General features: G+C 41.5%; 1 protein-coding gene and 1 long non-coding RNA gene across 2 annotated transcripts; both read right to left on the reverse strand.

Annotated features, from left to right (window-relative positions):
* Positions 1-1,462: 1,462 nt before the first annotated feature.
* On the reverse strand, positions 1,463-6,106 carry LOC135348147 (uncharacterized). The gene is made up of 12 exons (XM_064546325.1): positions 6,069-6,106; positions 5,753-5,995; positions 5,629-5,705; positions 5,437-5,543; positions 5,123-5,313; positions 4,929-5,067; positions 4,718-4,882; positions 4,479-4,659; positions 2,481-4,429; positions 1,715-2,421; positions 1,623-1,657; positions 1,463-1,571 (listed from the first exon to the last, which is right to left on the reverse strand). The coding sequence occupies exons 1-9, from the start codon at positions 6,104-6,106 to the stop codon at positions 4,116-4,118; spliced, it is 1,455 nt and encodes a 484-aa protein (XP_064402395.1). The 3' UTR covers positions 1,463-1,571; positions 1,623-1,657; positions 1,715-2,421; positions 2,481-4,115.
* A 3-nt stretch (positions 6,107-6,109) lies between these two features.
* Positions 6,110-7,890, reverse strand: LOC135348040 (uncharacterized). The gene is made up of 4 exons (XR_010398636.1): positions 7,766-7,890; positions 6,697-7,618; positions 6,326-6,642; positions 6,110-6,252 (listed from the first exon to the last, which is right to left on the reverse strand). It is a non-coding gene; the product is annotated as an uncharacterized LOC135348040 (long non-coding RNA).
* Between the last annotated feature and the right edge of the window lie 3,735 nt (positions 7,891-11,625).

Below are 11,625 nucleotides of genomic sequence, written 5' to 3' on the forward strand. Positions count from 1 at the left end.
GCCAACGCCCACTGTTTTCTAGATGGTGCACAGTACTGACAGTATAATAATTATATACAACAGTACAGTGCCATCAGCAAGCCAGAAGCTCAATTCGCCTGGGATGGCAAACTCTAGCCAACTTAAGGTATGTCAAATGTCAATGCAATCATGTCTAGTCGTAGAAGTGTAAGTGATGATAAACGATGATAAACGGATAAACGTTTGTTCCTTTCTATACATTCATGTACCTCATGTACCTGGATCCAAGAACCTTGTTGTGCTGCATGTTGTGAGGCAAGCTCAAGTGTTTGATACAGCAAACCACTTCCTGCTGCGTAGCCTTATTATTGAGCCCCTCCCCACTCTTTACTAGTTCCCATGGATATCCCAGTAACGATCGAAGAAAAGTAAGTTTTTTAGGCCAGTATAAAGTTATTGTAACTATCACTATTAAGCTGTAGGTAGATAGCTGCAGTAAGTCCTTCTAGCCAATCTACTTGAGCTTCTCTGAGTCTGGATAGGGTGCTGGAGCACCAGAGTCTGGATTGGGGTGCTGGAGCACCCTAAGCACCACCCTGTGTACGCCCCTGCACCAATGTGCACACACACACAAACGCAACGCATGTGCACACACACACACACACACATGCGAGCACGCACGCGCACACGCACACATCGCGCACACGCACACATGCAAGCACGCACGCACATACACACAGACACATACACAGACACAAAACACACACACCCACACACACACACACACTACACACACACACACAAACGCATGTACATGTACACACATACACACAAACGCAACGCACGTGCACACACACACACACACACACACACATGCGAGCACGCACGCACGCACGCGCGCACACACACACACACACACACACACGCACACACACACACACACACACATGCGAGCACGCATGCACACACACACAAACACACAAACGCATGTACATGTACACATACACACACACACACCAACGTGCACACACACAACACACACACACAAACAACACACACACAAACGCAACGCAACGCACGTGCATACACACACACTCACACACACTACACACACACACTACGTGAACACACACACGAATGCACACACACCACACACACACAAAACACACACAAAACACCACACACTACGTGCACACACACACCCGCACACACACACACCCACACAAAACACACACACACACAAAACACATACACACACATACACACACACACGAATGCACACACACAAGGCCAGAAGGGTTAGTTTACACCTTGTAAACTATGCAGTATACTTGAATTTACAACAAAGTTTACAGTGAGTTATACTTCACATGAAAAGCTTGTAAACTTCGATAGATGAACCAGGATTGTACAAAATAGTTTACACCACTGAATATTTATTCTTGTAAACTATGTGTTTGGTCAATACTTAAAGTATGACTGGTATCCCTTGATTAGCAAGTAAACTGCTGTAAATGAATTTCATGAATGCCAAAAATGGAATGATTAAAATAAATTTTAGCAAACAAGTTCGAGTTCAGTTTGTAGGTTGAAGGTTCACAGTTGGTTATCTGCATGGAAAGAATGGGTACTCTTAACGCGATTATTTGTTTGCTTTATACCTTCAAGTGATTCTCCAACTGCAGGCTCTAAGCTCCTACAGCAGACAATAATATTATATATGTAGTTATTATCAGACACATTAATTACTCACTGCCCATACTGGTGCATTGGAAGGTGCCAGAAGGATTTCCAACTTTCCGCACTTTCGAGACCTGGATTTGGCACTATACTTTTTTCCAGCCTTTTCTCCATGAATTCACCAACAAGGATGAGAAACTCATTTTTAGACCTCCACTGAAGTTTGAGCCCATTTGGGTTATCTGAGTCGTCGGACTCCTCAGTCATATACAGGATGTTCAAGTATTTATCGATCTCTCTTGGAGTCGCGACACTACCTCGCACAATTAAAGGATTACTTATTTTTGCAATACACCTTTGCAATACTATATTATAATTATGTACTTATAATACAATACTAGATGCACTGTAATTATGAGACGGTTTATAAGTACTCAGACAATTACCACAACAATATTAAATTATATAACTGAAAGCTTACTCTTTCACGACGAGATCTATATTTCCGTTTTCTTGCTTGTTCCTCCATATATGCTGACTGTCTCTTTGCGGCAACTAATAAATTGATTTAGAGAACATTCAACTTCAAAGCTCAAAACAAACCAACCTTTACTTGCAATCAGGCTGCTTTAAAATTTCCTGTACAATTTCTAACAAAATCCGTTGATTGGTGGGTGATGTCAATCTAATTTTAAGAATTCATACTAGGTAAAAAATACCTTACCTTTCTGAGGTATTGTATTTTATTTGGAGACTTGCATACAGAGTGGATACCTTTGTCTGCGTATTAAAACAATAATAAGCAACAATAAACCACAATTACATACAACTTTACTTACAGATAATTCACTAGTGACTCTTTCGTTTTTGTTTTGCGCCTTCACTACTACTCGAGGGAGATGTTGAACAAACTGGCTTTTTCTCAAGGTCCAACAACTTCTTTCCAGCAACGATGTCTTTGTTTCAAGTGATTTTTGGGTTTTGATTACTTCATGTAGAAGACCTTGTTGTTCTTGTAGTAATGAACTACGTCTAATTCTTCTAGGTTGGCTTGATCGAGGAGTTGTATCATCCCGGCCCCAACATGACTCCTTGACCAACATGACTCCTTGATGAAATTGAACTATTCCTAGGAGTAGATCCAACATTTTCAAGATCATAATCTGATTCAGAGACAGGATCTTGATCTTGAAGAAGCATCCCTGGTTGATATCCTCTTCCAGCTCTTTCATTGAGGTCAAGCGGTTGGAGAGCATGTCGTTGGCGTGCTCGGGAATTGAGGGAAGTGGACTTGGTCAAACGTAGTGTTGATCTAGCAGTAGGTTAGTGACTAAGTAGCCCATCCCGCATATCAGCATCAATTTAGCCAATGGAATCTTCAATGCTTTTCATGTGATATTTTTAATTAGGACACCACGCCGTCTCCTGTATTCTTATTACTGTACACTCACTACAAAGCTATACCCTCGACAAATGTTCTGTTACCAAAGTCTCGTTTGCTCCCTACAAAATCTCTTCTCACGCCTATTTAGAAATCGCCACATGACACCTGGTACTCTAACGGATGTGTATGATGGTAGGGTTTGGAATGAGTTCCTAAACCCCCAAGGTAGACCATTTCTTTTGCTCCCTTATAACTTGGCGTTGACTTCAACCGTTTAAGCATACTACATACGCATACATCACTGACAATGTTATCCTTGTTGGCATAATGCCTGGACCTAAAGAACCCAAGAAAAATGTGAATACTTATTTACAACCGTTGACTGAAGGAGTTGTGGACAGGTGTACCAATGAAAGTCGCCTCAGAAGTACATGTGATTGTCAGAGCCACGCATTTCCTGTGATATTCCAGAAGTATCAGGATTTGTAGGTCACCAAGCATATCGTGCATGTTACCGCTGTTTAAAGACAGAGACCTTCGGTGAAAAAGCTGATTATACTGGCACGGATCGTAGTTCTTGGCCACCTAGGTTACACCGCTGTTTCACAACAATGAAATTTCACCACTTAGTTTATCAGGATGTACTACATGATTATGACAAGATAAACATTCCTTCAAAACCACAAGCCAGTAGAAATGGGTCCGGTCTTAGGAGTATCAGTATCCCCATGGGAAGGGGAGTTCCCAAGTATGTGTAAAATGTGGCTATGCAGGAAGTACAGACTCTGTACTTTCCATTGATGGTAGTTTCATAAAAATCAGGCTATCTTAGCACGTGTTGTAGTTGCTTGTTCAGTACATGGTTTTGGGCAAGGTTGTATGGCGTCTCCAGTAGAGAAGCACTTCTGTCAACAAAAGCGTTTCTAAAGACAAGTAACAACCAGTACATTATAAAGGAAGCTCTCAGGTATGTATTGATAGCTGCATCGTACTGTACTTTTTTCTTTTCAGCGAGTTAAAACCATTTTAAAATGACACTTTTTATTGTTTATCATACAGTACAGTTAACATTAACAAATAAAAAAATAAATCATAAGCTCTTCTTTTGTCTCTTCTTAGGTGGAGGTCTGCATGCGACGGTGGATGGTGCGATGTGGACGAAGTGTTTCTTCATCATGCATCGAAGCCTTTCAACACCATTCGGGATACTCCGGTACGTTATCTTTAGGTTGTTGAAGTAGGCATGGATACTCTCTGCCCCTTGCTCTCCCATGAGCCCTATTCCCACCTGCCACTCATCAAGCCAGTTGACCACGTGTTTCTCCAGCATGTGCATCTTCGGTGTTACCGTCGCATAAGGAAAATGCTCCCGATAGAACGTCATGAAACTTGAGATGTTCAGACCTTTGGATTATAAAAGTACTTTCGTTTGTCATTGTGCACAATTATTTACCTAGGGACGCAATGTCCTCCTCTGTGACGGCATTCTGGTTGTAAATGTTGTGGCACTTACTGAAGAGATTTAACACCACAGAAAACGTCCTCTGTATCTTCTCAGCTCTCTGGTTAATGGTAGGGGTATACTTTCTTGCCTCCACCACTACTGAGTTACATAGCTGATGTATGTTGTCAGGCTGCAGAGAGTGATGTCCAACATATTTAAGCTGTAACTACTGTGTTTGTGAAACCTACCTCAAGCGTTAGGTGAACATGGTTTCCCACGAATGTTCCACCATAGTAGGACTGCCTTCTCACATTGAAACCCTCCAGAGCAGCATCTAGGGTTCTGACAAAGGGACCATCCTTTCGTTTGAAGCCCTTTGCGATCACAGCATCCAGTTTGCCGCACTCAGTGTCCTGAAAATCAGTGTGACTGACACATTGTGTATGATTTAGTGCTTACTAGTTTCTTTGCCTGCCGAGCTTTCTTCTCAATCTCAGAGCGGAGGGCTCGCAACTCAGGATCATCCTCCTCCTCACCCTCGGCGAACACCACAAGCAAGGCGACCAGTTCGTTGAGTTGAGCCACTTCATCATTTGCTCTGTAATTATGTTCACTTAATAAATGCGTATTTATTGTTAATACATGTAAATAACCTGTCTAGCTCATCCCTGAGGGTCCTGGCTCGAGCAAAGTCATCCATATAGTTAGCGTATGTGGGACCACCCTTCTCGCGACTATCTCGTTCGTCTCTTACAGCCCTGTCAAGTTGATGACACTCGTCCTCTAGAAGTTGGAAGAGGCGGTAGAATATTCCCAAACTTATATGTAGCCCTGGTGGGCAAACCTACGTTTCCATTGGAGATAAGGTGAGTGGTAAATAATAATGTCATATCTTACTTGATTCAAAGGAATTTGTTTGAAAAAAGGTTCCCTAATGCAGTTGTTGAAATGCTTCACTCTGCTTCACTCTGCTTGGTATCCCACCGGCGGCAATGAAGTTGTGGTGGTCCTGCAACAAGCTGCCTATATTTCTACTTGCAACTGTGGTGGGTGGTGTCCTCAGCTGATCGGATGCTATCAAACACCATAAACAGCAATGTCGACCTACATGTGTAATTATTATAATACAGGCCCGAAGTATTACTTATTATAATTGTACCTGCAGCACCTGACAAGCCAAATATGTTGCACAGGAACTCATAGTCTCCGCTGAGAAACACTCGAATATTCTTTCCTCTAAAAGTTAAAGAGTATGAAACTATGTATTGTTGGTTTTTTAGTACCTCCACGTTTTGTTGTGCAGGTTGTCGATCTCGTCCTGGTCCTGGAAGCGCTGTAGTGCTATCTTGAGGTTGGTTGCGTTGTCAGGAGCTTCAAACGCACAGGTGTTGATAGGGGAATTTGGGTGGTCGACGTTAACGATTTGGAAGGTCATTTTAAAACTCCCTCCTCCCTTGTCCCCTCCAAGCTTGACCCATATCTCATTTTCTGGGATTTTACCGTTGTGCCAGGTTAGTCGGTGCACTCTAAATAGATTAAAGTGTTACACAGTATCTGTATGGTTACATATGTAATTTATTGGTAGAGCATGGTCTCTACCTTCTCCCAAAGATGTGGAGTGAAGCACATAGGGACATTCTTTACTTCCACTGTGTGTCCGCCATCTCTGAGTGGGAATGTGAAGGGGACTAGCTCAGCCTTAAGATTTTCAACACACGCGAGAGAATCAGCTTCAGCCCGCATCTTCTTCTCTGAAGCTATCTTTACATTTGGTCCCAACATGCTATATAAGAGGGAAAATTGCTTGAGGTAGAGGAAGTATGTTATCTGTACATGTTATCTGTACATGTATTTACGCCTTCATGATCCGCAGCTTGTGATACGGTATTGTCAAGACCGACCGATTGTATCCCCAGGCTCTCTGCAACTGAAAACTTGATCTGGAAGCACCCTGTTGTCTTCTTGAGATCCTCCACCAACTTCTCCCGGTCTTCATTTTCTCCCGGTCTTCATTCCTTGTTGCTTTCACCTCGTGGCTCATCTGTAGCACCTCTTCTCCACCGCTCACCAGTCTTCGAACCTCCAGCAGCTCACCGCTGCGACGTCTCAAGGTGGTTTGGCTGGCACTCGCACTAGATACTCGGGGTGAGCTAACTTGTACCAGGGTTCGAGACTGTGGAATTATGCATTCTATAATAATTATTGGCATATTTATTTGTGTTCTTACCTGTCCTCCCGTCTTCACTTGTAGAGACTGGGAGCTGTGCATACTGCGCTTGATTAGGCTAGATTGCCATTTCTCCTCCATTGGGGACAGTGACACGCATTCAGGCGTGTTTAGGAGATCAGATAGGTTGAGTGGAGCAGATTTGAAATACGAGGTCCCACACATGCTGTCAATGTGCTCTTTGTGGTGTCTAAGGAATCCCTGCTTTGAACACTTACTGCATGTTACCTCAATACATTCCAATGCCCTCAGGGTGATCTCAGAAGGAGGGTTGATGTTTTCAAGATCGCTGAGGTGGTCTGTTTTGAGGTGACAGAAAGGACACGATGGGGATTGAGACACTTGTAACCACCTGCACAAGCAACCAGCACAGGCAAGCCTACCACACAGCTGTAACTCAATCGGTCTGTCTAGTATGTACAAGCATACAGGACAATCGAAAAAACTTTGTGAGGCAACAACCGATTCTTGCTGACAGATGGTGGGAGGAGCTATCGATTTAATGTGCTTGATCGCTGACTGGAATGAGCCTTTTGCTGGTCTGCCAGGTGTGTAGGATTGTTTCTTTGGCCTCCCACCAACACTGTGAGTGCTAACGCTTAAACAAACTGAGCAATTAACACTGTGTGCAGACCAGGTCGCAATCGTTTTTTGTGGATTATAATCTTTTCCGTCTCTAGTGTGCTTAATAGTATGATAAATAATGTTATTGCATGGGTGACAATATGATTGGGGATGAATTGCGTCCACATCTTCGTTCACTTCTATCCCAAAATCACTTCTATCCCAAAAACCTCCAGAAGATCAACCTTTCTGTCTGAACAGGAATACTTATGGCCTTGAGGACCTTTCTTGTTCCTGAAATAAGACCCACACACCCGACAGTGCTTGGAGAGTGCTACAAGGTGCTCATCATCCATTCCTGAATGTATTATTTGTTGTTAGTCTTTAACCATACTATGTGAGTATATATAAATCATTATTGTATTGAAGTCGTAATTATTTTTTGTCAATTTTTGGTCAATTTTCAATCCTAATTAATATTTGTTGCAAAAAAAAGTGAAGTTACCTGTTGCTGTCAAATAGTAGTATGAGACTTCCTCTTGGGATTGCTGCAGAGATCACTTGAAGAAAAACTCTTTTGTTGTCAGGAATTAGTGGTCAAAACATCTACTTAGCACCTTGTAGTTGACCATTAATTAAGTGCAGTGTAGTTTGCAGGTGCGCATGGGCAGCCTAATGACTGTTGCTATGCGCATTTGGTGTCATTCAGTAGAGGACAAGGTGCACATGACTGTCACTCTGCTTTCATGTGATTTAGATGAATAACTAAGCAGTTGCCATGGGTAAATATTTCATAATACAAGAAATTTACAGATGTAAAACCACACCCACTTTTCAATATTTCATTGAGTTGCATTCTGTTCTAATTACCAACTAAGTAGCAGTCTTGAAACAGCGGTGGTTAGAATGCACAAAGAAGCGAAAACTCATGCAGAACAAATCACAATTGAGAGAGAACATGGCTGCAGATACTTTGTCATTCTAGAACTTCCTTATTTTGAGGTATTCTGTTATGCACAATCTGTTACTGGGAACCGCAAAACGCTTTCTTTCTGTTTTCTGTTTGAGCATACAGGGAAAGGTAGATAGTTTCATCACACCTTCTGATGTGGGTCGGATACCTTCGAAAATAGCTAGTGGATTCTCAGGATTTACAGCTGAGGAACTGGACTCTTATTTATTCACTGAAAGGAGTTTTACCACATAGACTGTTGGCTGTTATTTGTCAAAGCAGTTTCCTTACTGTGTAGGCGTCGCATAACTCTTTTAGCACTGGAAAAAGGTGATGACCTCTTAATGGAGAAACTGTACGGTAAAGACAAGTACACCATCAATATTCATCTTCATGCTCACTTGAAGGAAGCTCATTTTGGCTATTTAGTTTTAAACTATTTAGTTTTAAACGTACTAATTGCCATGACATTTCATTGCAGTTAATGAGGATATGTTGGGTTACACAATTGGCCTGAGGAATATCGATCAAACTTTATACCACTCCTTAAGAATAAAGACTATTGAGGTGGTTCTCTTCAGCCGGACTGTTTAGAGCAAGCTCTGAAAGATGAGTTAGTTACGATACCCCCAGTTATTGAAAGAGCTTGGGAAGTTTCTCAAAAGCATGAGCTGACGACTTCGCTAATTGGGCATGTTTGTTAACTCTTTACCATAAGCACCGACTTTAACTATTGGAGGATTTGTACTAGGCTATACCACTAAAACTCATGTGATGGCTATTAATCCTAATGGAACTGCACTTCGCTAAAATTGAACATTTTTGTAAGGTAAACTATAATTGTTCAGATTCTACTGGCACTACTTCAAAATGGGTTGCTAGTGTAGTGTTTTATGATGTGCATCAATGCCGAGTGTGGTATGGTGGACCGACTGAAGTGTGGTGTCGTTCTCTGTCAGCAGCTGGTTCGCTTTACATCGACTTATCAGGTATTCAAAGTCGCGTTGCATATTGTGAAGCTGATGTTGATTTCGGAAGAGTGATTGGAATTATGATTGTATCATCCTTAACCAATAATTATTATAACGCATGCAAACACTACACTACAGTATAATTATATATAATAATTATGTTCATCATGTCAAGTGCACTGTATCCATGAATTCGATTTACTATTTAACTATGACATTGAAATTTTTCTAAAATAGCAGTAGCTGTAGCTGTTGGCCTCTTATAAAAGTCGGTATCTATCTGCCACAGCAGTTTTAATATCTATTACATTATTAAAACATTCATTGTCGATACACTTGCATTGTCGATACACTTGTACAGCACACTCCCAAGTGAAAAAATATCACTTTGCGGACTTAGCTGGTGTTGTCCTTCGATTATTTCTGGTGCAATGTTCTGGTGCAATGAGAGGCAATGTGAGGATACTTAACACGATAATCAGCTTTAGCGTTTTCAGTCAACCTTAATCGCTTTTTTTCGGAAATTGCAGTAGCCATGCCAAAGTCAATAAGTACAGTTTGCACTCTCACGTGATTATGGCCTATCTGGTTCTGTCGATATCGACTGCGAGAGAAGTGCCTTTGATATCATTATGTAGTACATGGGCATCGTTGTGAAGATATCTGATTGCTTCAACTAGCTGTGCACACAAGTTGCAAACCATCCTTACTCAGTCCCTATTCCATGAAATTGCATCACAAGTCTGTACGGTTTTTCTTTTGTGCACACTCCAAAAAGATATGGTAGGTAAGGGTGGCACAGTTTCGTTAGAATTTCGGCTTCATTTTTAACATCTTCAAGTACAGTTTTGGGCAAAATTGACACTACCTTCATGCCACGGTAAAAATGGATTTTAACCACTCCAAAACTACCTCTTCCTGCCCATCGCTCAATTTCACTGACATTCTGTGGTTCAATTTCATGAAGCGCCGCTGTGGTGGTCCTGGAAATAGCTACATTAGTTGTTGCAGCTCCTTGACATGTTTCTATAAAGGAGTACGTTCTATAAAGGAGTACGTTCTTTTCAGACTGACATCTCAATAACCTCTCTTTGTCATAAGATTCTTGCAAAACTTTAATTTTCTTTTCTGCTGGCTTTCTTTGGAGACGTTTCTTTTTCTTTCTTTTATTCCTCTCATTTTACATTTTTCTTTTAGGATCCTAAAACGCTTTACATACTTTGGTGGAGCTTCCATAATTATTATCATTGCTGTTTTTAATAAAGCCCACTAAGGCGTGGTTTAGGTCTGACCTATGCGCTCGAGCCAGCTAGCTAGCTAGCTAGAGTTTTAGCTTGCCTCATGCTGTCAAGATGTCTCATCTTTTGTCGGCAATGCAAGCTGCCAAGATGTAGGCAGTGTCCATAGTGCAGAGGCGGATCTAGACATTAGAAAAGGGTGGTTCCTAAAAGCAATTGGTAAATAGATAACGGATAACGAGCCCGAAGGGTGAGTGTTAAGCCTCGCGTAGCGCGGAAAATTGGACCACGCCCACTTCCGATGTAACATCCGCTCATTTCCGGTGTCGTTTCCTGTCACCTGAGTGCTAGGCCAAGGGCTAGGCCTTTAGGGAGGTCAATTATAGTACCGTAGTAGATGTAAGATTATGTCTAGCTATAAACCTACAATCAAAGTTGTTTTTATTTATAAGTTTTGTTGTTTATTTATCATAATTTATATGATTTGGATTTTTATTTATGTGAAACCGTACCTGCTTTACTCTTTTTGAAGAATGTTGAAATTGGCACTTGACTTGGTCTCTTCCTGTTACTCATTGTTGTATAATAAGTAAGTCTGGTTGAACATAATTACCACAATCAAAGCTGCATGACCACTGGACACGTGGATGTGGGTTTATCCCCATCTTGTATCCAATTAATTACTGCTTACTATGCAACGCGATCAGTTGAGAAAGAGTAAAGAAGCTGCCACTGCTTTTAGCTAAGTTCTATTCCTTCTAGAGTGGACTACATGCAGGTATTGACATTACTACATAAGTAGAATAGGTAAAACATGACTAAATGACTGTAGATTGCTAAAAATCAATTTTAATATTTTGAGCAAAAGGGGGGTTCCTTTGCTCCCTTGGATCTCCCCCTGGATCCGCCTCTGTAGTGTGTGTTTGATTTAGCTTGCTGTCAAGATGTCTCGTCGGCAAGCTGCCAAGATGTCTCATCTTTAGGCAGTGAGGTATGATTTAGCTTGCCTCTTGCTGTCAAGATGTCTCATCTTTAGCTGCCAAGATGTCTCATCTTTAGGCAGTGAGGTATTAGTCATAGTACATAGTGTGTGTTTGATTTAGCTCTTGCCTCATGCTGTCAAGATGTCTCATCTTTTGTCGGCAAGCTGCCAAGATGTCTCATCTTTAGGCAGTGAGGTAGTGAGGTATTAGTCATAGTGTGT

This window comes from Halichondria panicea, chromosome 14, assembly GCF_963675165.1.
Source record: "Halichondria panicea chromosome 14, odHalPani1.1, whole genome shotgun sequence".
Lineage (NCBI taxonomy): Eukaryota > Metazoa > Porifera > Demospongiae > Suberitida > Halichondriidae > Halichondria > Halichondria panicea.

What these genes read in the sequence shown, in the direction of transcription:
- LOC135348147 (XM_064546325.1), bottom strand. Translation starts at nt 6,106, where the DNA reads ATGTCCCTATGTGCTTCACTCCACATCTTTGGGAGAAG. An exon ending in CTCGGCAGGCAAAGAAACTA is followed by an intron (nt 4,883 to 4,928) that starts GTAAGCACTAAA and finishes ACTGATTTTCAG; the next exon opens with GACACTGAGTGCGGCAAACT. An exon ending in GGAGGACATTGCGTCCCTAG is followed by an intron (nt 4,430 to 4,478) that starts GTAAATAATTGT and finishes TATAATCCAAAG; the next exon opens with GTCTGAACATCTCAAGTTTC.